The sequence below is a fragment of the Amphiprion ocellaris genome, chromosome 14, assembly GCF_022539595.1.
Source record: "Amphiprion ocellaris isolate individual 3 ecotype Okinawa chromosome 14, ASM2253959v1, whole genome shotgun sequence".
Classification (NCBI taxonomy): Eukaryota; Metazoa; Chordata; class Actinopteri; family Pomacentridae; genus Amphiprion; species Amphiprion ocellaris.
Genome location: NC_072779.1, coordinates 32518961 through 32546592, shown reverse-complemented (window position 1 = coordinate 32546592; position 27632 = coordinate 32518961). Strand labels below are relative to the sequence as shown.

The window sequence follows — 27632 nt, the reverse complement described above, 5'->3', positions numbered from 1 at the left end:
ATACGAAACTTAGAGGAAAATTGTGCACTTATTCCCATTTTTAAAGATTTGTAATTGAAAATCTGGCCTCTGCTGGAGCTGACTGTTGGTTTAGGAAGCACTTGATTTGATGCAGTGAAGTTTTCAAGTGTTTTAAACGTCGATATTGCGGTCGGTCATGTTTATTTAGTTGCCAGAAGGGAGATCAATATTCGATTAATAGTGCAGCAGTTTCTCTGTGTCATGTTCAAGAGTGTCGTAGACGTTTTTTTTTCTGTGCAGAGGCCTAGTAATCAATTTTGCCGTATTTGTGTGGCTGTGCAGTGTTTATAATGCGAGCGTGTCTGTTTCCATTAGTGTGTGTGTGTGTGTGTGTGTGTGTGTGTGTGTGTGTGTGTGTGTGTGTGTGTGTGTGTGTGTGTGTGTGTGTGTGTGTGTGTGTGTGCTGCAGGTTAGATGTCATTTCCTCTCTTCAGCCTACCAAATCCTTAAACATCCCACACAAACACATAAAGATAAATACACTCACTCTGCTTCACACTCCTGAAAACACACACACACACACACACACACACATGGATGCTCACACTCCAGAACAGTTTATTCATCAGCATAAACACACATTTTCTTTGTCGGTCGTCGCTCAAACACACATTTGTACTTGTGTTATTGCGGTGACATAATACATCTCCAAAATGGTTCTTTCCCAAGGTTCAAAACTCAAGCCGGTCCTCGCAAAGATAGACTCAGCCGGAGCTTTCTGAGCTGCAGGGAGGGAAAGCACAGGGGTGTTTCACAAATTGCATGCAGACTTTTTGCATCAAGTGTCAGCCCCCCTGCCTCCTCTTCTTCTTCCTCCTCCTCCTTCCTCGCTTTGCTGAACTCTGAAGTCAAGCTCACCCTCTGCACGAGCCGTGACAGAGCAAACGTCACCCACATGGCTTAGAAAGTGTCCAGAAGAGCAGGGTTTTCATCTCAGTGGGAATATGTAACCGTTGAACGTGTGGAATATGGCTCAGAGCCCGGAGGTGAAAACTCCTCTGCGGAGATCCTTCAGCGAGCACGTTAAAGACTCCACCAACAAGGCTTGGGATGTCTTCTGGAGGAGTGTGAGGGAGCGACGGCTGTGGGGTGAGTCGGGATACGACACGTTATTCTGCTGGGAACGAGAGTTTGTACGAGGATGCAGCAAAGTGTCAGTCTCTGCAACTCAGCAACATGTTGATATTAGCGATTCAAGATGTGATTGAAGCACTCGATATAAACTTTATTTCTTATCTTTAGCTCTGCATCATCATGAAACTTGGACGAGGAGCAATGTAAACTTAAAATACTACTCTGATTTAAACACTGGAGCTAAAGTTGGTGAAGTTTTGTTACTGTTTCTGGTGTTATGTTGACAAAATTGAAAGGTGAGATGGTGCCAAACTGTTAAATCAGGTCTTTGAAAGGCATCATTTCCTTTTGCTTTTTAAGAATTTCTTGCAAAAAAGTCGTGCAGAGGATTGTGAAACTCAGGGTTTGCATTTGATTTACAGTAAAATTTTGCTACAAATAATGCCCTAAGTTTAACTGTCAACTGTTTTTAACCTGCTCCATTGATGTGCTTTGTAACTCATCACTGCAACTTTAATTTTCTGCATTATTTGCCTGTTCTTAAGTTATATTTACGAAAAAACTACCAGGTCAAATTTCAGTAAAGATTAGCAATGGTAATGATTAATCATTTTTTTAAAAATTCGGTTAATAATTTAACTGATTAAAATGTACAGTTTGGACCAGAAGTAGGCTCACACTTAGTAGGTATGAACTTTTCATTTTTTTATAACATTTATTCCTTATGCGATAAATTGCCTGGCGGAAAAGTGGGGGAGTGTTAAAGGCTCCTTACCATTATGTGTGCACCTGCTCGGCATTTTTGCACTTCCAATACTGCTTTAATATTTACTTTCTTTGCTCTTGATTTAATTTCACTGTAAAATCCCTGTAAAAAAAAAAGAAGGTAAAAATCCATAAAAATCTAAAGCAAAATTGGAAGAAATAGCTTAATAACATCTCCAACATGTGAATAATAAGGAATATGGAATACTGGTTTGGAATTATGGTTTGGATAAATTAAATCTAAAACATGAAACAAGTATTGAAACAACTCTAAACCTACTTTTGGCCCATAAGGCAGAAGATGAAGGACATGTATGTCATAGAATATATTGTAGATCAGCTGCAGTACCTGCTTGCTCCATCAGTTGAAGCCTCATTCTGTTTAATACTGTAGCGACCAGAGGAGACGTCACTTGGGCTATGGGGAGTTACATGTCAACAATCAGAGAGCATTGCAGGAGTTTAAATGTCAAAGGGGCACCATGACAAAGCCTTTTGTTGTTGTTAGTGATCTCATTGTGGGAGTTTAAATCTCAAAGGGGCACCATGACAAAGACTTCCATGGTTGTTAATGATCTCATTGCAGGAGTTTAAATGTCAAAGGGGCACCATGACAAAGCCTTTCGTTGTTAGTGATCTCATTGTGGGAGTTTAAATCTCAAAGGGGCACCATGACAAAGACTCCCATGGTTGTTAATGATATAATTGTGGTAGTTTAAATGGCAAAGGGGCACCATGACAAAAACTTGTTGTTGATGATGTCATTGTGGGAGATTATATGGCAAAGGGGCACCATGACAAAGACTTTTGTGACAGTTAATACCAACATGTTCAAAATGAGACATAGGACGTGCAGCTAAAACTCAATTGAATATGTAACCAAGCTGTATAAGTGGAATATGTCAAGTGTCAAGTCTTAAAAACAGCTATAGGAGATGTTTGCCCTCAGTTCGTGTAATCGATTGATTTTTGAGTGATAATGCCACAAATTATTTGTTGAGTAAATTGCTTAAAATTTGCATCCCTGGTAAAAACGAAGGTTAAAGTTTGGTACGGTTCTGGATCGCTGTCTTTAAAATTTGCAGTGTCTGGCACTGGCGAATGACTGTGTGGTCTTTGAGTTACTTTAAAACTGTATTTCACACTGTAATGGTTTAGCTTTGCTGTTGATAAATGGTGTATGGCTGGTGATTTCTTTAAAGGTAATATGTCTTTCACATCCTCCAGTGGCTTTGCAGTTCAGAGGGTTGAAGTTAATAGAGTAAAGAGAGAAAATCACGTGTAACTCTGTAAATATAAAGCAGTGAGGCCTCCTCAACACTGAGCAGCTATCTGAGATTAAAAATACAGTTTCAGAGTATAGTATCCTTGTCTTGTTGAGAGCCGGTTTATCAGCATGACTCTTTAGCACGGTTTTGTAGTTTCTGGACACAATGAACTTATATGTTTTCATTTTGCAGGATAATCAGTTAAATGTTGGCCTTAAATACCTCACATTTCAATTTCAAAAGCTGCTAATACGACGCGTTCACCACATGTCCATCATATATTTACAGAACACCACCACAAAACCACTAATACGCGAGGGCTGCTGTGACTGATTGTGGTTTCATGTCTCATTGAGCTTCTCTGATGTTGCTGTGCTCCGTGAGGCTGACTCATGTATCGATACTCTGAGAGCTGAAAGGAATATTCAGTGTTTCAGAGTTCCAGGAATCCCAGCATGTCGTCCACACTGTCTGAAGGGTTTCATGTCGCTGAATCTCCTCAGCGGGAGTCTGGCAGTGTTTGATCACCATTAGCTCAGAGCAGCTCTTAATAGATCAGTGAGAACACACAGCTGCCTGAGTGGAATTACATGCGGTTAGGCTGAAGCTGTTTTGTTTTGCTGGAGGTTAGTTCGAGGTGTGACTGGAAGGTTAATTCACTGAACAGGCTGAGAAAATGTCAAGGTGACCTGGAACACGACTCTTCACCTCAAGTCTCCGGTGGAAACTGTATGAATGTAAAGCAGAATGTGTGAAGTGAAGGACCTAAAAATAGCAGATAAAATGGAAAATTTCAGGCTGAACCATGTTTTCTGCTGCACAGATTATGAAACAACAGACCTGTAATTATTTGGAGAAAGACCACGGCACTGAAACAAACACAAAACATGACATTTGTAGTCATTTTGTTTGCCAAGTAACACAATTTTTGTGTCTACTTCTAGTTGTTCTGTGGGTCTTTCTGGTCATTTGGCAGCTTCACAGTTGTTTGGGTTCTCATTGAGTCCATTTTTTATTATCTTGACTGTTTTTGTGGCCATTTTGTGTCCCCATTTGGTCATTTTCTGCATTGTTTTGGCTGTTTTGCATCTCTTGCTGGGGTAGGAGGTGCAAAACGCTGTGTAATGTTATATTCTCCACAGCATTATATATTTAATTGCCAATCTGAGAAGCCACAGCTGGGTTATGTGATGATTGGCTTATGTTTGTCCGTCTGTTTGTCTGTCTGTTAGCAACATTACTCAGAAATGGACAAACAGATTTGGATGAAATTTTCAGGGAAGGTCAGAAATGACACAAGGACCAAGTGATTAGGTTTTGGCAGTGATGCGGCTTATAGTCTGGATCCACAGATTGTTAAATATTTCTGGATCATCGCCAGATAGCGGCATGGCGCCACTGTAACCATGACAACAAGTGAACACTACATCAGCTGCCTGCTGACGATCACATGATTGCGATCCTACTACAAATCCACCACTGCGGACTTCTCGGGACTTATCCTTTGGAAATGATACAAGGAATGAGCAGCCTTGGCGGAGTACTGCGCTGTCTGAATGCTTTTCTAGTTTTGGCTGTTTTGAATCTCTTTGTGGGGTATAAGATGCAAAACGTTGGAGGTAAATGTTGGAGGTCATGGTGTAATTTTATATTTTACATTTTATGTTTTGTTTTTAATTGCCAAGCCAAGCAGCTTGTTAACTTAACGTTGCTACGCTGTTGAATCTGTAGTTTCACAGAATTTTTCATTTTCATTTCATGATTTTTAGCTATATTTTTTAAATGCACGAAAATGTGAATGAAATGATAAAAACAGACTGTAAATTGACTTGTGTAATCTGAAATAGCATTACACAACAAAATCACACAAGCTCATTTTAATTTTTTTTTAAAAAGAAAATACGTTTTTTGACATGAAATGACATAATTGTATTTTCACAATTTTTTTTTAAGTCTTTAGATTGTGACACCTGGAGTGGATGTAAAACGGATTTGATTGCAGTGTTTACCAGAGTTCAAATGTGTTTTTCAGCTCCAAAAATGTCATGTGTCTGTCTGCTGCAGTAATGAAATTAGAAATGGTGGAGAAAGTAAATTTTAAAAAAGATCAAAACTCCTACACTACCGTTGAAAAGTTTGGGGTCACCCAGACAATTTCATGTTTTCCATGAAAACTCCCACTTTTATCCATGTCCTAACATAACTGCACAAGGGTTTTCTAATCATCAATGAGCCTTTCAACACCATTAGCTAACACAATGTAGCATTAGAACACAGGAGTGATGGTTGCTGGAAATGTTCCTCTGCTGTATTTTATTTCCTTCTGATTGGCACATCCAAGCTGCTGCACCTTAACTACTGTCTGACAGATAGTCAGCGTGTTTTACTCTTTTATGTAATCCTCAGTTTAACCAAATCCAAACAGACTGACTCACGGATTACAGTATATTTCATTTGGTGCATTTCCCGTAAGCATGGCCGTCGTGACTCAAGGTGTTTGAAATGATTCACGGAGAGAATGACGCTTATTTGGAAAAAAGATTGAAGCTAATGAAGATGTTTTGTGCCAGATTTCAAATCTGTAGAAGTCTGCGTGGCTGATAAAGTCACACAAACTCACAAGGATTTAAAAAAAAAAACTGTAACTTAACCTCATGTATCACAGGAGAAGCGGCAAACTTAAACTGTATGTAAAGATTGACGTGTCACTGATCTGCAGGCTGCAGGTTTTTTGGCTCAAAAGCTTTTAGTCACGATGCTGCAATATTCAAAACAGCTACCTGCAGGGCTTTAAATGAAGCGCAGCGATAAACTGACAGGCTGGAAGGTGAATAATCCCTCAGCACTGTGTTAACGTCCAGACTCTAACTTCTTAAAGCTCGAGGAGAAAAACCAGCGATTCTCTCCCGGCCTGTTGGTGGGAATGTTTTCATTCTGACAGCTGCTTCTGCTTTGTCACTGATACCTGGTTCCAGCTGTGTGTTCACTTACATCAGCATGTGTGTGTTTGGCTTAAACCAACACGTGACGTCGTACCTGTCGGGCTCACCGATTGGCCGAGGTCGATTATGTAACGCCGATATGCGACGTTTACTCGCAGCCGAGAGAAAAACAGCTGAAGGGAGTTATTTTCAAAGAGTCACATCAGTGGTTTTACATTCAACTCCTTCCAGGAGGTCAATGGTTTTCATGCACAGCTTTTGGAAATGTACGAAAATCAACTGGAGATGCAGTGAAACCCGTGTCATTGGCTGAAGCACCTGTCAAATCCAGCAAAAACAACCCGACATACATGTAGATTTATTGAAAGTTTATTTAACGTGACTTACCAGCAATGAGATGTGAAGTTTAATACGCAAAATGTTTCCTTGCAGACTGCAATGAATCATACAATACTATAAATAATACATTTACTTGATATTTGATATATCGGGAAAAGTCAAAATTTGTCTTAACTGATAAAAAAAAACAATGCAGAGTTATGAAAAGTTTATTTAAAATTATCTCACAGCAAAATTTTTTGTTGTTGCTTCAGTTTTTTAGTAATCAGCAACAGAGAAGTTTATTTGAATGAAACAGACTCACTGATGGATTGGAAATAAAATAGTAAATTTGTTCGTAAAGTCTGCAGTAAAATCCAAACTTTTTCGAATATGAATTTAGTTATACTGGCTAGATTTACCAGATTTTTTTAGTACATCATTATTTGTTAAAGGTAAGTATTTACACTGGGAAAACTGAAAATGTGTCTTATTAATTTTTTTAAATTAGATTATAAATAAGTTTTAGTAATTATAGTAAACTCTGCATTTAAATCAAATTTATCAAAAACAAAATTTGATTTTATTGCAGAATTTAAAGTTAGAATGAGTAGATTTATCAGTCCCTTTATTAATCATTTAAGGTAAATATTTGCACTGGGAAAAATCTAAATTTGACTTGTTTAGAAATAAACACAATGTAGGTGATTTGTTAAAAATAAACAAAAATTAACTAAAAGCAATGTTGTTTGTTGTTGCAACTTTTTGCTTTATAAAAAAGGAGAAATTACTGACAGAGAGGTTCATTGTTTGAGAGAAACTGACTTGCTAATAGATTGGAACTAAAGAATTAAGTGAAATTAGTAAAAAAAAAAATCTTAAAATCTGTGGTAAAATTTTAAATATGCGTTAAAAGATATATTGACATGAGTAGTCAGTCTCTTTAAGTTCTTTATAATTCATTTCAAGAATTATTTAAACTGAGAAAACACAAAATTCGTCTTGTTGGGGAAGAAACTTCAATAGGTCCTATTTACTAAATTTATTCTTAAACTGCAATAAGATAAGAGTCAATTAATCATTTTAAGTTAAATTTTATTTATTATTCTTTTCAGGTAGATATTTAAGCCTGGAAAACCCCACCTTTAAAGCACGAAACAGCAGGGTTGTTTGTTGTTGACATAAAACATCTTCCGTCTCGTCATAAAAACCAAAGTGTTTCTGTAAATTCTGTCAGAACAGAAGTGACCCAGTCGGATCTGTTGAAGCTGTTTGCTGGACGTCGTTGTTGTTTTCCTCTTTTTCACAGCCGAACTGTTGGTGAACTGAACCGGATTTGTTGCTCTCTGGAGGCGTTTGGTTTGAACACAACTCCTGAGAATCACTGCTCCAGTCCTCGATTCTGTCTCTCGCTTTGTCCTCCAACATTTCTTTCATCGCTCATTGTCTCTAAAGCTTCTCCGCCTCGGGAGCGTCTCAGCCGTCCTAATATTTACACCTCCCTGAAAAAGTTGTCATAACTCACAGCCCAAATATGGCCTTCCATTCAAAGCTCGCGGGCGGCATTCGTCCAAACACAACGAGTGCCAGATGCATTCTGTAAACTTTGTCGCAACTTTTTCCTCAGCGATATGACAGCGTGACGGTGTCCAGAAACTCACCGCCGGATGCCACAAATTGGAATTTATGCAGAGATTAGGCCGGACAACATTCCAATAACATCAATTTAATTCAGTTTTATGTATATAATCTATAACACAAGGCAACTCGGGTCACTTCACGTGCTAAAGTCAAGACCTTGCAATCATACATTACAGAGAGAAACCCAACAAATGCAACGATTAGAAAGCTAACGTTCTGATTTTTGGGTTTAGTTTATCCTTGGTTTGTTTCTTATCGAGCTGAGAGGCTTCCAGATGTTGTCAGACCTGTTACTTTTTGCAATGCCACACTTAAACAACAAACCTGTCTTACCTGGGAAGCCATTTTAAGGGTTATGAGATCATTTTCCCGTTATTCTACAGTGGATTTTATCATTTAAGCTGCTTTTTTTTTTTTTAATTCTAAGTGTAGATCCCAAAAAATGAAAAATCTTTAAATGTGTATAAAACAAAATATAAGAGTAAAAATTTAAAGAGACACAAAACAACTACAAAGATACACAAAACAACTGCAGAGACACAAAACAACCACAACGAAACACAAATGAGCCACAAAGACACAAAATAATCACAGAGACACAAAACAACCACAAAGAGGCACAAAACAACCGCAAAGAGGCACAAAACAATCAAAATGAGACACAAAACAATCACAAAGAGACACAAAACGACCACAAAGAGACACAAAACGACCACAAAGAGGCACAAAACAACTGCAGAGACACAAAACAACTGCAGAGACACAAAACAACCACAACGAAACACAAATGAGCCACAAAGACACAAAATAATCACAAAGAGACACAAAACAATCACAAAGAGACACAAAACAACTGCAGACACAAAACAACCACAAAGAGGCACAAAACAACCACAAAGAGGCACAAAACAACCGCAAAGAGGCACAAAACAGCCACAAAGAGACACAAAACAATCACAAAGAGACATAAAACAACTACATAAACACAAAACAACCACAAATATTCACAAAACAGCCACAGAGACTCAAAACAACCAAAAAGAGACACAAAATTTCAGCAGAGACACAAAATAGCCACAAAGAGAAACAAAAGTACTGTAAAGAGACACAAAAGAACCACAAAGAGGAACGAAACATCCACAAGTAGATACAAAATCACAAAGAGACACAAAACAACCACAAAGAGACACAAAACCACCATTAAGAGACACAAAACAACCACAAATATACACAAAATAACCACAAATAGACACAAAATAACCACAAATAGACACAAAGTAACCAATAAGGCACAAAGATAACTACAAAGAGTATAAAATCAAATATAATGGAAACAGTTTAGATCTTGGAAGAGCAAAAACATTCTGTGGTGTTTTGATTGAGTTGCTGCTCAGATGAAGTTAAAGAGTCTAAAAGGACATTGTGATTAAACCCAGATTCATGAGGATTTTTACAGACTTAAAGGGGATGTTTCTGAAGTCATGTTGCAGGTTTTCAGCAGGGAAAAAGACTGAACTGGAGACTTTAATGTGGCAGGAGGTCTTTGTTCAGGTTTTATAAGGCCACTGAACTGCAGGTCTTCACAGCAGAGTTGTGAAAAAATGAACGTACGATTGTTACTCCTGTAGAAATTCAAATAAAATCTGCAGAAAAGTGCCGTTAACCTTTGTACTTGGCAAGTGGAATTGGCATCGTGGCAGCAGAGAAAAGAGCTTGTGAAGTTTGAAATGTGTCATAATTTTCTGCAGTAATCAAGTTTAATTGTTTGCATGTGGTATTTAACAGATGTTCAGGGATTTTTCTGCTTGTGTTTAGTGTGGTTGCTCTGTGGGCAACAAAACCAAGATTCCAGGCCAAAAACGGGAAATTTTGTTCGCTTTTACTTTGATGGATTACCACAACAACTCTTTTAATAGTTTTGTTTTAATGTCATTTGGCTGTTTGGATGCTTCCACCACCGGCGGGGTTTTGGTTCTGCAGGAATAAAATAAATTTAGAAAATAATTAGAAGAGGAAAGAAAGAAACAAAAAAGCACAGTTTTGTGTTGCTGCATTTTTCGTTCAGATGAAGCCATTTGCATGAACAGACAGCAAATTATACAGTGATTTTACAGTTAAACAGCCCTGCATAATGAAGTGGTTCTCGAGGATAAAGATGATTAAAACTGAAAATGAGAACGGAGACGAACCGAGGCCGCGAGCCAAATGTGATGCTGAGAATCAACGGGAAGAAGAAGGCTGGTTGTTGTTCTGCAGCGATCAGAACCGGGCCAGACCAGTCCCAGGGAAAAAAATGTAAAAAGGGATGGAAACCTGTGTAGGACAAACTCGTACATATACACACACAGGCATACATGTTTACATACCAACAGTGGACCGACAAGCTAAACCAACCAACAGGGGACCAGTGTTCCTGCTTATTTTGAGGAAACAAAAATCACAGGTGTTTAATAACATTTCAATAACATTTTTTTCAATATTAAATTTGATAATTTTGTAGGTAAACATACCTTCAAATACACAATATTTTTATGTAAAGTCTTTACTTAACATTACAGTGACTGACATTTTTCACAAGATTATTTAAACATAAAAATATATAATATAACTCAACTAATGATGACAGTTTTTTATGTTATAAAATTATTCATTCATTCATTCATTCTTATTACTTGGAGCAAATTTTTTATGTTTTTCTCATGTAAATGTCCTCAATTTAACTTAAAAAGAAAAAATAGACATTTTGTCATATTAAGATTGAATACTGCCGTTTAACTGAGGAAAATTCAATGAGATGATTATTTGTGTGTTAGTTTACTGTAGGTTTGGCATCTCAGCTGCTGAAATATGTTTCTCCAGCATACAGCAAGTGGGGACATTTTCTTTTAGGGTCTTTTTCCAAAACTGTAAAACTATAACTGTAAATATGCATTGTTTTAATTAATACAACAAACCTTGACCAATGTCTATCTATCCAACTGGTAGCCTCCATAGCCTGCAATGAAACTGTGAATTGGTACTAAGTGTAACTCAAGTCTTTGATTTGGAAACTTGGTTGCATGCATCAATGCCATGCACGGATCAAGAACTGTAGCATCAGGAATAGCTGCTTTATTTATATTTATGTATGAATAATTTACAAACACACATATACATCTACTTCACCAAGAGTGGACCATCACACTAAACCTACCAACAAGAGCCCAGTCATTCTGAACATTTGGAGGAAACAGAAATTAAATAGAAAGTTTTCTTTAAAGGTTTTTTTTTTTAAATGTATATATATATATATAACTGAAAATATGCATTTTTAAATAGTTTTAAAAAAAATGTCATTTCATCCATTTAAATAAAGTGATTTTTCTATTTTTCTCTACTTTCTAATACTTTAAATTTATACATGTACTTATATAGTACACAGGTATATACATATCTTACCTTATCATATTTTACCAAGAGTGGCCCGTCAAGCAAAACTAACCAACAGGGGCCTGATGCACTAGATATTTTGAAGGCACAAGAATGAAATAGAACATTTTCTTTCTTTTTTATAACACAACTGCTATTATGCATATGTTTTATTAAAAAACAAAGGCAAGAGGGCACCGGCAACCCTGACTGATGTTTATCTATCCAAGAGGAGACTTCACTAGTCAGTAATTGTCTTTACAAAGTGTAACACAAAGGTTTTAAACATTTAAACATCTCACATTTCAATAAATATTCTGAAAGTCCCTTGATCAACTTAACAAATTAGTTTTTCTTAAAAATCCTTGGCTTGGTTGACTGGTTGGATACACTACTGTCATGCATTCATCAAGAACTGTAACATCAGGAGTGACTACTTTATTTTAATATATGTATTTACATTTTACACACACTTTATCATCAGCTTTCAAACACTCACATACAGTTGTGGTCTTGCAACTTGTGCGGTAAATGAATCTGTGTGTGCATGTGGATGTGTGTGTGCATGTGGATGTGTGTGTGTGTGTGTGTGTGTGTGTGTGTGTGTGTGTGTGTGTGTGTGTGTGTGTGTGTGTGTGTGTGTGTGTGTTACCATCTGCAGAAGGACGTGAGGAAGAGCTCGTGTGATGGACTGAACTGCAGGGTTTAAACACAGGAGACGGAAAACAAAATAAACACTCTTTACTCTCCCACAGAGCTTCAGGGCCGAAGCGCAGCAGCGGCATTTATTACAGCAAAATGACAAAACTACACACCAAACTCTGTCCATTAAGTAATGGAGTAAAGCAGCGACCAGCGTGGACATTCATACATGACGTATTGATCCACAAAAGCCGACATATTCAGGCTTCATTCACCGTCAGTCAGAGACAACAGAGGGGGTTGTATTATGGAGTGAGATTAGTGTGTTAGCAGGTATGTTTAGCCTAAACAGAGTTGTCAGTGTAGTGTTTCCTTTAGGATTTTTTTCGGCAGCAGCGGCAGGCTCTCCAGGAGCCATGGCGGCATAAACAAATGACACTTGACTGCAGATTTTCCTTGTTCAAGCTATTTATTGAATGGCCAGTTGAAGATGGCTTTTTAAAGGCTGAATATAAAAATTAAAAAATATATATATATATTTGAACAAGCTCATCTGAAAACGCAGTCAGCAGTTACATCATGGAGTGTAGATATTAGCTTAATGCTATCAATAGTTTACTTACATTAGCGACACTGAGTTAGCACCGGGACCAATTAACTGAAGCTACTGATATGCTACGTAGCGTTAGCTGGACATCAATATTTAGAGAATGTCTGTTTAACTTGTAAAATCTATTATGAGTTATCTTTAGCTAATAACTTTTCTCTGGTAAGTCGCTGCTCTATTTTCCAAGACGTCACTCCTCTGACTCTCTGACCTGTTGCCTCGTTGCTTAACGTGACGTCACTTTCAAGGCCGTACTCTTGTGAGTAATTAACGTCGTATTAACCGACGTATCAAAGAGTAGATACTGAGAAGATAGTTATCTGTAGTTTACCTTAGTACTCACGAGTACCTGACACAGTGCAGGACTCTGCTGTGAAGGTGGAGACATGCAGCGGTGGTGTATTTGCAACAATAAAAAAAAAAAAAAATTTGAAGGAGCGGCGGCTAGGATTTAGGAATGGTGGGCCGCCACTCCTAAATGAATGTAGAGGAAACACTGCAGGATCACAAAGGTCTTTTAACCTGCTACATCACCATGTTAACTTGGTCCAGAGCAGGTTCTGTTCAGCGCTTTGGATTTAAATCGGTTGTAAGAAGCGTCTCCCTTTAAGGAAATTGTTTCCTGACGATTATTTATGAGCGAAACAGATTCTTAGATGAGGATGAGAATGATTTGTCTGCAAACCTGTTGATCTGTACGTTGCTAAAACCACTGAATGAAGCCGTCTAGTTACAGTATCGCATACTGCATGCATCATGTTGCCATAGAAACCAACATGTATTCAGCTCTGATGTAGAAATCACATAAATATGTTTTTGTTTATGTTTGTTTGCATTTGCACTGCAGCTGATAAAACAGGTTTGACAGTGGTTTATTCAACAGAAAATATTCAATCAGTAATATTAATTTCACTTCAATTAGGCAAAAAACTAAATTGATTTCCTGCATTATGGGACAGTGTCAGACCTAAATACACTTCAATACAATATTATGTTTAAATATATGGCGTTTAACAGCTTTAATGTGCAGCTGTTAGTGGTAAAATAATATATTAACACACGTTTCACAGCTTTTTACCAGCATCCTCTATTTAATTTCTTTAATCGTGGTTGGTCCACTTCACAAACAGAAATTTCTATAACAGTACAAACATACAGTTTCTTTTTGGCATTCAACTTCTGAGTTGTTTCAGTTTAGTTAAAGTTGTATTCAGAGACTCCTGGATGCTGGTTTTCACCAAAAATTCACTTCAGTGTCAACAAAAGATTGCAGATATATGGACAAAAATGTGGTGTGAATGCTGTAAATGTGCATTTGGTTCCTTCTCTCCTGCTTTTCTGTTCTTTCTCCCTCTCTTTGCCTCTCTTCAGATACACTCTGGATGTCTGTCGTCACTCCTGCCTGGATTTCATCTGTAGTATTACCTCATCCTAAACACTGGGAACACATGTCTTCCTTCCTTTCTTTCCCTTTAACTCTTTTTTCCCTTTCCCTCTCTGGGCTTTGCTCTTTCTCCCTGTGTTTGTCCTCCTGTTTCCTTTCTGTTTGCCGTCACTCTGGCTGTATTCATATGACAGTCTCCAGGGAGAGCTGAGCTGAATGTATGTGACTTCTTTTCACTATTCAGGCATCTACAGTTAAAACACCTTTCCAGATGTGAAGTGGAAAAAAAGGATTCAGATTTCAGGTTTCTCGACTCCAACGCAAAGCAAAGAGAATATTTGAAAATTGTCTTATTTCCTGATAGGTTCCCCAGCTGCATGTTTTCCTTCATGCCTCATGAATATTTTAACCTATGGGGCCCTCCAAATCGCTTTTATCAAAAATAGTTTGCTTTCTGAAAGATGCAATCTGGGACTGGGGAGAGAAGATGAGAATAAGAAGGAGGCAGGTCTTCCTGTTCAGGACGCCAATGATCGACTCTGAAGCTGAAGAGGAAATGAGTCTCTGAAGCTGCTGCAGATGAGTCAGACAGTGGTTCAGTTTCCTGTGAACTCACCGACATCGAGCACATTCAGGGCCGATCGCAGAGAGCTTTCTGTTTTCAGCCTTTAAACACATCTGGAGGATAAATGATGAGCAGCGAAGGAAAAACACAACCTTCAGGTTGAAGAGACTTCTGGTTTGCACATAAAGAGTAAAGATTTATTTACTATCCATCTTTAGTCACTTATCCAGGTCTGCGTCATGGTTGTCCTGGGAGACGTCCTCCACAAAGATCAGAGGACGTCTCCGAGGAAAAAGAAGACCTCTCCGAAAACTTACAACCGCAAAGAGACACAAACAATCACAAAGACTGAACAAACAAACAACCGCAGAGAGACACAAAACAACCACAAAAAGACACAAAACAGCTGCAAAGAGACACAAAACAACCACAAAAAGACACAAAACAGCTGCAAAGAGACACAAAACAACCACAAAAAGACACAAAACAGCTGCAAAGAGACACAAAACAACCACAAAAATACACAAAACAGCTGCAAAGAGACACAAAACCACAAAAAGACACAAAACAGCTACAAAGAGACACAAAACAATCACAAAGAGAAACAAACGATCACAAAGACTGAACAAACAACCGCAAAGAGACACAAAACAACCACAAAAAGACACAAAACAGCTGCAAAGAGACACAAAACAACCACAGAGACATACAACAGCTGCAAAGAGACACAAAACAACCACAAAAAGACACAAAACAGCTGCAAAGAGACACAAAACAACCACAAAAAGACACAAAACAGCTGCAAAGAGACACAAAACAACCACAAAAAGACACAAAACAGCTGCAAAGAGACACAAAACAACCACAAAAATACACAAAACAGCTGCAAAGAGACACAAAACCACAAAAAGACACAAAACAGCTACAAAGAGACACAAAACAATCACAAAGAGAAACAAACGATCACAAAGACTGAACAAACAACCGCAAAGAGACACAAAACAACCACAAAAAGACACAAAACAGCTGCAAAGAGACACAAAACAACCACAGAGACATACAACAGCTGCAAAGAGACACAAAACAACCACAAAAAGACACAAAACAGCTGCAAAGAGACACAAAACCACAAAAAGACACAAAACAGCTACAAAGAGACACAAAACAATCACAAAGAGAAACAAACGATCACAAAGACTGAACAAACAACCGCAAAGAGACACAAAACAACCACAAAAAGACACAAAACAGCTGCAAAGAGACACAAAACAACCACAGACACAAAATAACAATAAAGATACACAAAACAAAAAGACACAAGAGTACAGCAAAGAGATACAAAACAACCACAGACACAAAATAATGACTAAGAGACACAAAACAAACACAAAAAGACACAAAACAGCTGCAAAGAGACACAAACCACAACTAAGAGACACAAAACAACCACAAAATAACCACAAAGACATAAAACAACCTTTCAAAAGTTCTGTCCAGGACGATCTGTTCCCTTTAAAATCCACATTTTAAAACGGTCACACAAGGTAACAGTGTTTAATTCAATGAGACAAACAACAAAACCTTCTCAGACTTCTTAACCAGCTTCTCTAATACTGAAAAGTGAAAGCGAATACATCATAAATGGGAAATCTGATTTCCAAATGAAGTTACATCCGTCCCTAAATGAAATTGTGGTCAGTTTGGGACCTCTAGCCTGTATTTTAAATGAACATTAGCTCAAACAAAAGGCCATAATTCACTTATAATTGCACCTTGTGACCCCTGGACTGAACCGCAGTCGTTAAGCTTATTACATTGAGTGTTTGGGTTAATGGTTGTGCTGCTGCCTCGATTTGCCTTCATCAGAACACAAAACTGACCTCTGTGTTAGTCCTGCATCCTGATGAGCTGCAGTTTACAGGCAGAAATACTTTATAGATGCCGATAGCAGGACGGCAGTCGGAGCCAAAAAGGTTTTTATGTCAGACGTCTCTTTCCATCTGGCACTGATGTATTTTTAGGTGTTCTAAAGTGGCCACAATATTCAGGATTGAAACTGACGGGACAAACGCTATTTTGACCGTTTTACTCCCTCAAGCCACGACAGTTTGGAAACCTGAGATGAAGCCAAATGTTCTGCTCCATCTGCAAGTGTTTTGTTGGCAAATTCTGACTCTTTAAATAAAAAAAGTCAAATCTACATAATGCTTCAGTCACAATAACACAAAACTCCTCAGCAGGTTGCTCCAAAGTCCAGTTTTACTGCATAATCACTGTTTAAACTCTTGTTCATTTATGAATTATTGGGATGGGGTTGTGATTCCTAGTTGTGCTTTGGAATTTGGAAGTTGGACTTAGTTTGACCCTCTAAACCCCAAAACTTCCTGACAGGTTTATAAGGCACGTCATCTTTTTAAAAACTGATAAACTTGCACCATTTTTCAGAGCCAATAACCATGAAAACAGAAGGAATCGTCGGATTTTCAACTGGTTTCATTGAGACAACTAACCAAATCTATGTTCAAAATTGGGATATTTTATCAAAGTCACTTTTTTCTACATGTGTCATTTTTAAAAAAATGCCAAAATAAACAGTTTGCACCAAATTCTATAATTCTTTAATTATGCACTACTGTTCAAAAGTTTGGGGTCACCCAGACAATTCCATGTTTTCCAGTAAAACTCCGACTTTTATTCATGTGCTAACATAACTGCACAAGGGTTTTCTAATCATCAATGAGCCTTTCAACAGCATTAGCTAACACAATGTAGCATTAGAACACAGGAGTGATGGTTGCTGGAAATGTTCCTCTGTACCCCTATGGAGATATTCCATTAAAAATCAGCTGTTTCCAGCTACAATAGTCATTTACCACATTAACAATGTCTACACTGGATTTATCATTCATTTAATGTTATTTTCACTGAAAAAAATGGATTTCTTTCAAAAATAAGGACATTTCTAAGTGACCTCAAACTTTTGAACAGTAGAGTAACTATGGAAAGACATTTTAAAATGAAGCAATAAAATAAATAAAGCATGTAGATCCCCAAGTTTTAAATGTATTTATTTATTTTACAGTGTCCACAATACTAGAAAAACATGTTGTACATGTTAGTTCCACATTTGTAAATAAATATTTTTATGTGGTTTATGCCATCATAACCTTATTATACTTCACAAAAGACTTTTCTGAGTTCTCTCTACTTCTTTCTGTAGAGGTGCAGCAGAGTCCACAGAGTTCAGAAGGTTAATACTTCCATTTACTAAAATCTGGCAGTAACAAATCTCTTGAAAACCTTTAAATCCCACAATTTTGCTGTGAAAATAGCAAAGAACAAAGTGGAAAATATTCAGGGGGCACCTTACAAGTGAACATGGCAGCAGGTTTAATCAACAGTAGTGGACGCATATTAAATCTGAAACTGCAAAATTAAAACTACTATGTTATCTTGTTAACCAAAGATCGACATTCCTGAACCAGAACCTGAATCAGTGGTTGGATTAAAATTGAAGTATGCAATGTATTCCCAAAGCTTTTTATTCTGTTCGTTGAAAGTCTTAAAGAGCTACTATAATAAAAAGAAAACATGTGAAAATCTACCTTATTCTGTCCATTTAAACATACCTGCACACTCTAACTGAAACTAAATAAGACAGAAAAATATAAAGATTTGATTGAGATGTTCGACCTTAAAGTAACCAAAAGTTCACAACTAATAAATGTGTTAATAAAAATGTTTTTCACTGCAGCTCCTGATCAAAGTTTCCTCAGCTTTTGAAAGTAAATAAACTTTTGAGCTAAACTCATCGACAAACTACAATTAGAAGTCATGGCTCCATGTTGTTTTCCTCCTTTTCACATGTTTAAACCTTTGAGATATCCCAGTATCACACTTTGTGTTTGCTTAATTCTAACACTTCAACAGAAGGCAAAATAAAGCATTTTCTCTGCATTCTCTTGTCCACATTTCCCCAAATTCTCTCAGGCTTATTTGAGTAATTTGGTGTGGAGATTCAGAAAAAAATTGTTTGCATATTTTATCCACACAGTGTTTGTCAGCGACATTGATGAGGTTAAAAAACTGCTGTCTGTCTCCACAATGAAACACAACAAAAAGCAGCTGTTGTTGTATTAAAGCACGAGAGACTCGGCTTTGAAAACTCAGTGAAAAGAGGAGAAACATGTTTTCAGCACAAGCCGGAGTCCCATATTCCTCAGTATTTATTGAGTCGGTTTTATTATCTTGGAGGAAATGTGCTTTAGCTGCTTCCAAGGAGGCCACCTGAGAGCCACAGAGACCCAAAATGGCTGCTTTTTCTCATCACCTCGCAGTAGATTTTCCAGATATGAAGGGTGTGGTGGCGAACCAGGGCAGCGCTGAGGGGAAGCACTTATCTGAAATGATTCCTGTAGCTTCCAGAGTCTGTTTGTTAAGCAGCACACGGCTCTTCATCCTGAGGCAGTTTCACCTCCGTTTCTTTTTTATTTCTTCATATATCGGATCCTCTTCAGTCCCATCCTGCCTAAACACCAGTTCACTTCCTCTGGTGTTCAAGTAAGATGCACAGAGAACAAAGAAAGTGAGATTTGTTGCACTTACTCGACAGAACAACCTCAATTTATCCAAATGAAGTTAATCCCAATGTCACTGGTTTAAGTTGGATTCCTCTCAGATGGACATTTCTGCAACTTCATTTTAAAGGAAGATGAGTTGAAGTTTCCAGTTTTTCCAGCTTAAGAATTTGCTTTTGTCTCTAGCAGTTCTTCTTGGTTGCAAACAACTGGTTCTTGTCTGGTCTGTTGTCAACAGCGCCATCTTCTGGCAATGTAATGCAGCCCAGTTTATTTGCTTCAAAGCAATTAACCACATTTCCATTTTATTACTTCTGCGCAACATTTCAAAAGTTTACTTCAAATTTGCTTGATATTTACACTACTGTTCAAAAGTTTTGGGTCAGAAATGTCCTTAATTTTGAAAGAAAAGCCATTTTTTTAAATGAAGATAACATTAAATGAATGATAAATCCAGTGTAGACATTGTTAATGTGGTAAATGACTATTGTAGCTGGAAACAGCTGATTTTTAATGGAATATCTCTATAGGGGTACAGAGGAACATTTCCAGCAACCATCACTCCTGTGTTCTAATGCTACATTGTGTTAGCTAATGGTGTTGAAAGGCTAATTGATGATTAGAAAACCCTTGTGCAGTTATGTTAGCACATGGGTAAAAGTGGGAATTTTCATGGGAAGCGTGAAATGGTCTGAGTGATGCCAAACTTTTGAATGGTAGTGTACAAGGAAAGTTGGTTTATGGTGAATTACAACAGCAGCATTGAGGCCCAAACAGTCAAAAGTTTGAGGTGTGACAGAAACCTGGAAATCACACATTACACTGTAAGATGTGCCAACAAGTTTTCAAAATATGATCACATCTAAAGGCTAAAATGTTCCAGAAAAACCTAAAATCTCGATGTTTGGTCAGTAGAGAGACGAGATCCGATGAGTTGTGCTTACATTCAGTTATTCCATGATTGCTTTTATAGCATTGTGCTCAGTTGTGGTTGTGATTTCAAAACATTTAAGTTCCAAAAGTTACAAATATTGTTGGATGCGACATCCCAGATCCTAACGTTGGGAAGTTTCAAGCTGTTGGACAACTCAAGATTGTTTGAAGACATTGAGAAGGTCTTGGTTGCACCGTCTCTTCAAACAGTCCAGTACATTCTACCTGCTAGCTTTGTTAGCTTAAAAGAATAAACATTAAACGCTTGCATTTCCAGCTTATTAAATCATTTGAATTTGGCTATTTTATCCAGAAACTCAAGGCAGAGTCTTATTTGTCAATCAATTTGAACAAAAAGCAGCCACAATGATGAGTTTGTAGCAGACTTTAAGTAAAAGCTGAGTAAATGTTAAATGAATTAGACCTAGCATCCTCTACTAGGTTGGAACAATCCAAAGTTGTGTAAAAATAGGGATGTTCACAAGTGGTCTATTCTTCCTGCTGCTAAAAATAATGGATAATGGATTAACTCTGAAAGACTATTAATCCTCCTGTTGTCCTCATTTATGGGCACCAAAAACATAATATATAATAATATATATAATAAATGTATTTCCTTGTCTGAAAAAAAATCCAAAAAATCTAAAAAATTCCCCAAATTTCTGAAAATTTCGAAAAACTTTCAGGAAGAAAATTCCAATAATTCCTTAAAAGTTTCCCTTTAAAGTTTTATTTTTAAAAAATTCCCCAAATTTGGCAAGAAAATTCTTGCAAATGTTTTCAAAAAATTTGTAGAAATCTTCCAAAAAAATCCTAAAAATATCTAAAGGGATTCCATATATATCAGTAAAACTTCTAATATTTTCTTTAAGAACATTCACATAAAAATCAACCAAAATCCAGTGAAATCCGCTGGATTTTGGTTGATTTTTTTGTGAATGTTCTTCAGAAACATTTTTAACATTTCTTTTTTTCCACCAAAAAATGTTTAAAGATTTCCTAAAATGTTGAAAGCGTGGAAATCAGAAGTTTCACTGTGAAAATATAGATTTTTTTCCACATTTCCAAACTTTAAAACGGGTCAATTTTGACCCACAGGACGACACGAGGGTTAATGTTGAGCTTTTCTCCTGATGAAAATGAAACTGAAGATTTTTTGACTGATGAGAATTTGGTCAAATGAGACCAACCAATCGACCTGGACGCTACAGCTAAAGTAGCTAAAGTAGTGAGGCTTTCTTTTTGTTGAAATTGTGACAGAACAGGTTGAAAATGTAACATTTTGATGCTATGATTTGTAAAGCTGCTGCTGCACAGGTTTACCTCATACACCATATTGTCTCCCACGCTACAGACTAAACTACACAACCTAAACACAAGTTTCTTGAATGTGTTAATTATTCCTGGACAGTTAAATAGTTTATTCTGGATTGTACAGTCGTGTTTGATGCAGTTTTTCTTTCCTCTAACCTCTGGGCCGTGGAAGGCTGAAACAGCATCTCCACCAGATCTGGCAGCTCTTCAGCCGCCGGGAAATAAAAATTCACTAACTTTTTATTCCACCTGTCAAACCGAATCAACCTGCGCCGCTCGTCCCCGTAAGCTGATTAGCTCGTCTTGTTGTTTTAATTAATCCCTCATAACGTCTCCTGCGTCTCTGTTCGACTACCTGCCGAAGGCCCAGCTCCACGTGTTGTTGTTGTTTTCGTGTCCGCTCAGTGTTTGGGTGCCGAGTCTTTTGTTATTTTCTGCTCCGTTGTTTCTGGTGGAGAGCCGCCTCCAGCATGCGTGTCCACCTGAATGTGGGGGTTATGTTCATTTTCATATCTATGAAAACTCCCCAGATGCAGTCATCATTTGTGCATTTGTGGCTGAATAGATTTCCATTCCACTACCCAAGGGAGGAGAGGGGGAAAAAAATGTTGATTTCTTGTGAGTCTTCCAATCTTGTGGGAGGACACACGATAACGGCGCAGACGGCAAATTGGTCGGGACAATGCAGGACAGCAGCATTGTGTTGGTGAGGCGGATGGAAGAAAGTCGTCTTGCACAATGCTGCCCCTAAACAGACCTCATTTTCTCTTCACTTCCAGTTAGTAGCTGCTGCTGCTGCTGCTGCTGCTGCTGCCTGACAAGCTCCGAAAATACTGTTTTCTTTTACATTTTTCTTTGATGAAACAGCTTTTTAAAAGTAATACGCATAAATAGCTGGTTGTATTTGCTCGATTCTCCACTGGTTGTTTACTCTGTTGCCAATTTCAATGAGTTTTACTGAGTGTTTGAGTAAAAAAATAACTGACATTAGCAAATAACACATACAAGTTGCAAAATTCTTCACTTTCTTTAATTTTTGTGCTTTTAAGTAAAGATCAGCGAACATTTGAGGTGTTTGTAGGAATCAGCAGCAACTTGATGCTACGGCTGCAACTAGTGTTTATTTCAGTTTTTAATAATTCTGTCAATTATTTTGTGATTTAATCAATTTGTTGTTACGTGTACAAAAAATGTCAGAAAATTGTTAAAAAAAAAAAAAAAGTCAAAAAATCTTCCATCATCATCATTAATTTACAAATCCTGACGTTTTATTCTTGTTTCAGAATCACAGAAAGGAGTTTATTCAGAATTGGAAATTGGTGAATAATTTTTTTAAACTGTCATTTTTTAGACTTTTTGTGTTTTTCTTTTCAATTTCAGAAGATATCCAATAAAATCACAGAAAACAAAGTGTTCATTTACATATTAACAGTTTAAAAAAACAGACCAAAACTGAGAATAACATCTAAAACAAAAGTCTGTTAGACTTTTACTGTATTTAAATTAGAAATAATATATGCATTTGTACAGATACTTGCGGTTATTTTCTTAGTTTTTTTTTATTGTATTTAAAAATATCAGCATATTAAGTATAATCGTCATTATTATAAAAGATTTTTACCATTCATTACAGTATTCTGTGGTTTCTTTATGTATTTTTCTGGCATCGTTGCTCCCATATTTGCACCATTTTTTAATAGTGTAAATAAATAAATGTTGAAATAAATTTGTTGGCAACTTATTAAAACTTTGCTTGGAGAAACCTTTGAATAGCCTGGATGCTGGGGTCCCGCTGGTCTCGTCGAAGCGACTTTAAAGCATTTTTATTTGAAAAAGTTTGAAGTCCAACAGGGGATTTTTGACCCTCATCTCTTTCCATCATTCTGACAGTTGATTCTGACCAAAAATCTCATCAGCTGCCTCACAGTCCACATCCTCAACGTTCTTATCCGAGTGCACAGCCATCCAACATCCCAACAGTCGACGTGTCACTTTCAGCGCTATCGGATCAAGACTTTAATGAAACAGGAAAAGTTTCGACTCTCTGCAGGTGGACAAAAAGTTCAACAGCTCATGGAGGAGAACATCAACTCTGAGAGATTAAAGCAGCTGCAGCAGCAATTTATATCACACAGATTCATCATTTCTTCTCTTTTGTTGTGAGTTAGGTTCAGTTTTTGGACTCTAAACCTTAACCTCTACACATCTATACAACTTTGTTCACCAACTTGGGTCTATATGTTGGTTTTACCCATTAGTCATTTAATCTAAACCATTAATTTCCCTCCAAAAATGCAAAATGACTGCTTTATTTATATTCATTTCATCCAGACAAACTGTGTGATTGTATGAAGCACTGTAGTACAAAAAGGAAACAAAGATTTTTGTTAAAACTGTCAAGTTAAACTGAAACTTCTACTTGATAAAAGTAAACTAAAAGTGAACTTTTTTATTAAGGGCAGTAGTTCTTCTCCAAAATAAATCCAAGTTCCTATTGAACTCCTCAATGAAATGAAAAAAGTCTTTATATTAAATAAAGTGCAACGTGGACATTATGGATATTTTACAGCACGAAGGAACTGAAACGATTAATTTTATTTTTATTATTTTAGTTGTTTCTATTTAATTTGCCTTTTTGGTATTACAGTTGGGACAATGCTACCAAATCATTAATGAAAATATGACAATTATATGTACATAACAAAGGAAAAACATGCAACATTCATTGAGGAAAAAAGACAAATAAACCATAAAAGACAATAAATAATTAGAAACAAAAACAGTAGGCCTGTACATGGTTAGATTTTGGAATATATCGCATGTTTCAAATCAAATTAAACATAATCAAATCATTCTTTTTTTATATATAAATATATAATTAATCAAATTGCTGGTGATGTTATCAATCAGGCAGCAACAAAAGTATAGTACAACATCAGGACAGGATAAAACTAGCAAAACCCATTTTTTGAAATTAAATAAATGAGAATAAAATACTAAAATTTGTAAGAATAATTTCTAAAATAATAAATAAATACAGCCACTGATAACATGTGAAGTGCTTAACAAATTTATTAGACCATCTGTCGAACCGACAAAACACAAACAGTTTAGAAATCTGTCAAAGCTTGTTTCAGACTGGAAATTGTGTTGTTATTTATTTATTAGGCAAATAACCACAATGAACAACTAAATAGTCCTTATTCACATGTATTAACCAAAAATCTTAATATTTTCAATGACTGCCTTCTTGCTGCTGTTGTTTTATGAACTTTTCCACAGACTCTTTTGTTACTGAGTTCTAAAGAGTTTCTAGCTGTTCCCAGAGAGCTGCTTTGGATAAAACTTTTGTTCGATCTATTTTTGAGTTCAATAAATCCCAGGTCTGTTTGATAGGATTCTGGTCTGGACTTTGACTTGGCCGGTCCATTAGTTCCAGAACTCCAGATTCTTTTTTCTTGGTCCAATAATCTCTGCTCAGCTTTGAAGTCTACTTGGGGTCACTGTCTTCTTGGTGGATGAACCCACGACCACTCAGGTTCAATCCAGAAGGGATCCCATGATGCACCAAGATGTGGTAGACCTTCTTGTTCATGATACCATCCATTTGAACTAATTTGCCGTTTCCAGGTTTTAGACTGGTCTCTCCAAAGTTCTGACTTAAACCAGATCAAGAGCCTGAAGAAACAAATCTGAGTCAGAAAGTTTAGTTGAAATTCACCAATTCTGTCAAGAGAAGAGTCAAAGATAAACCAAAATCTTGTGGACGGCTAACAGAAGAGCCTAGCTGAAGATGAAAACAGACGATGGATGTTTAATCCTTAGATGCTCCAGTGATTGAACCCTACACTCTTCCATAAGTGGATCAAAAATGACCTGTATAAGAATCAATGTCTTTTTATGTTATTTTGTCTGTTATTTTATCTGTATTATATTTTTGTCCACACAAGAATGATTTCATGTTTGAAATATGTTTATTTTCACTTTAGAACAGATTTAGAACATTTTGATGATTGAAAAAGAAGAATATTACACAGAACAGCAATAAAAGAATGTCAACCTCCATTGTGTTGACATTTTTCCACTCTTTTCCTCCAGATGTTGCTGCTCTCCATCCCTCCATCACCTCTTTTATGATGTTATCAGTGATAAAGAGCTTGGGGTAGAAATACAAATATTACAATTTCTTTCAAAGTAAAAAAAATAATTTAAAAACTTAAATGGAATGATATCAAAAACATGTTTTCGAGGAATACCTGGAAAATGAAATGATCAAAACTTTTCATTACAAAGATATTGCAAGAAAACAACCTCACCTGGTCATTTTTGACCCACTTATGCATCTAAGGGTTAATTAAATATTAGCATTTCTGCAGGTTTGTCATATTTGCAGAAAACCTTTAACATACCTGTAAAAAAAAAAAACACCAAATGCATGATTTGTTTTTGTTTCAAAGAATGTTTTAATGATTCTATAACGTAAGATTCTAAGTTAAAGGAGTCATTGGAAAGTCAAGACTGCCACAATACATTTGGTCTTTATAAGAGGATGGATACTTTAGCTCACGACTGTAAGGTGTTTTTCTATCCTGCATGTAGTCTATCCTGTCTAGTTCTATCCTGCATGTAGTCTATCCTGTCTAGTTCTATCCTGCATGTAGTCTATCCTGTCTAGTTCTATCCTGCATGTAGTCTATCCTGTCTAGTTCTATCCTGCATGTAGTCTATCCTGTCTAGTTCTATCCTGCATGTAGTCTATCCTGTCTAGTTCTATCCTGCATGTAGTCTATCCTGTCTAGTTCTATCCTGCATGTAGTCTATCCTGTCTAGTTCTATCCTGCATGTAGTCTATCCTGTCTAGTTCTATCCTGCATGTAGTCTATCCTGTCTAGTTCTATCCTGCATGTAGTCTATCCTGTCTAGTTCTATCCTGTAGTCACTGGGGGTTTGATAGTCAAGCAGCTCTTCGGTAACATATGTTCAGTTCTTGTTTTACCTCTGTTGGAGTGTCTTTGAATGGAAGCATCACGCTTAAAGCATAGAAATGATGTTTTTCTCAGCCCACGCAGGATAACCTCTGCTCATTAGGAGCATGAAACGCTTCTCCAAGTGGGAATGCCGTCAGTCGTTTGACATTTCAAATGTTCTCTTTGCTATTCTGCCCACTTTCCTGCCAGGAGGGAGGAAAACTATCGAGTGTGCAGTGGTGGGGCGGCGCTTCATCCATGTATTCATGTGTTGGGAGAGTGTTTAACTACAGCTTTACACTGTGTGAGTCTGTCGAGACGTTTCTCAAGCACAGATGTGCTGCTGTTTGATCGGAGCATCACATTACAAGTGTATCGTATCCAACAATTATAATGAAGAATACTGAGTGAAATGAAACATAATTACCACTGGTGCTGTACGGTGTGTTATTTTCACATAGAGTGACCATTCAGACGTGCTGATGTGCTCAGATTCAGTCTCCAGTGTTAAAAGTATATTTACCCAAGTACTTTATTCAGGTACATGTTTAGTTACTTTTACTGCACTTGACTATTTCCATTCTCTGCTCAAAATATAACGACCATAAAGGTTATGACGTAATATTCTAAATTTAGATGAAACTGTATAATGTTGTTAACTTTATCAGCTTCAACATTATAGTGATGAACACATTATTCAGTTCAATTAATATACTTTATTCTGCACAATGAGCACTCTCACATTTGGTACATTTAAGTACATTTTGATCCAAATACTTTGTACTTTCAGTGAAATAACAGTTTCCATTTTTTATTGCTATACATTATTGAATCATGGCCAACTCAACAAAAGACTCGTTCATGTCAAAGTGAAAACTGATTTCCATAAAGAAATGTCAATTAATTTAAAATATATAACCTTCAATAAACGACTTCATTCTCTTTAAGTCAGTATTTAGTAGATGCACCTTTTTAACGCCACCTTTGTAGAAATGAATTTTTCCCAAAAAAGACTCTTTCTTGTCAAAGTGAAAACTGATTTCCATAAAGAAATGTCAATTAATTAAAAATACAAAATATAAAATACATGTTTGCATAAGTATTCATTCCCTTTAAGTCAGTATTTAGTAGATGCACCTTTTTAACACCACCTTTGTTGCCGGATTTTCAACTTTTTATACAGGATTTTTTTTTTCTTCATAGCAT

The 27632-nt window shown here is 36.8% G+C and overlaps 1 protein-coding gene across 3 annotated transcripts in view; it reads left to right on the top strand.

The window, feature by feature from the left end:
* Positions 1 to 864: 864 nt before the first annotated feature.
* si:dkeyp-23e4.3 (rho GTPase-activating protein 7) overlaps positions 865 to 27632 on the top strand; it is a 153494-nt gene continuing 126726 nt past the window's right edge. For 2 of the 3 annotated variants that reach the window (XM_035943950.2, XM_035943948.2), the window contains exon 1: positions 866 to 1110. In XM_035943950.2, coding sequence (XP_035799843.2) covers positions 990 to 1110 — 121 coding nt within the window. In that variant the 5' untranslated portion in view covers positions 866 to 989. Of the gene's footprint in view, positions 1111 to 27632 lie in introns of all 3 variants that reach the window. The other variant, XM_035943949.2, reaches the window with a different exon arrangement.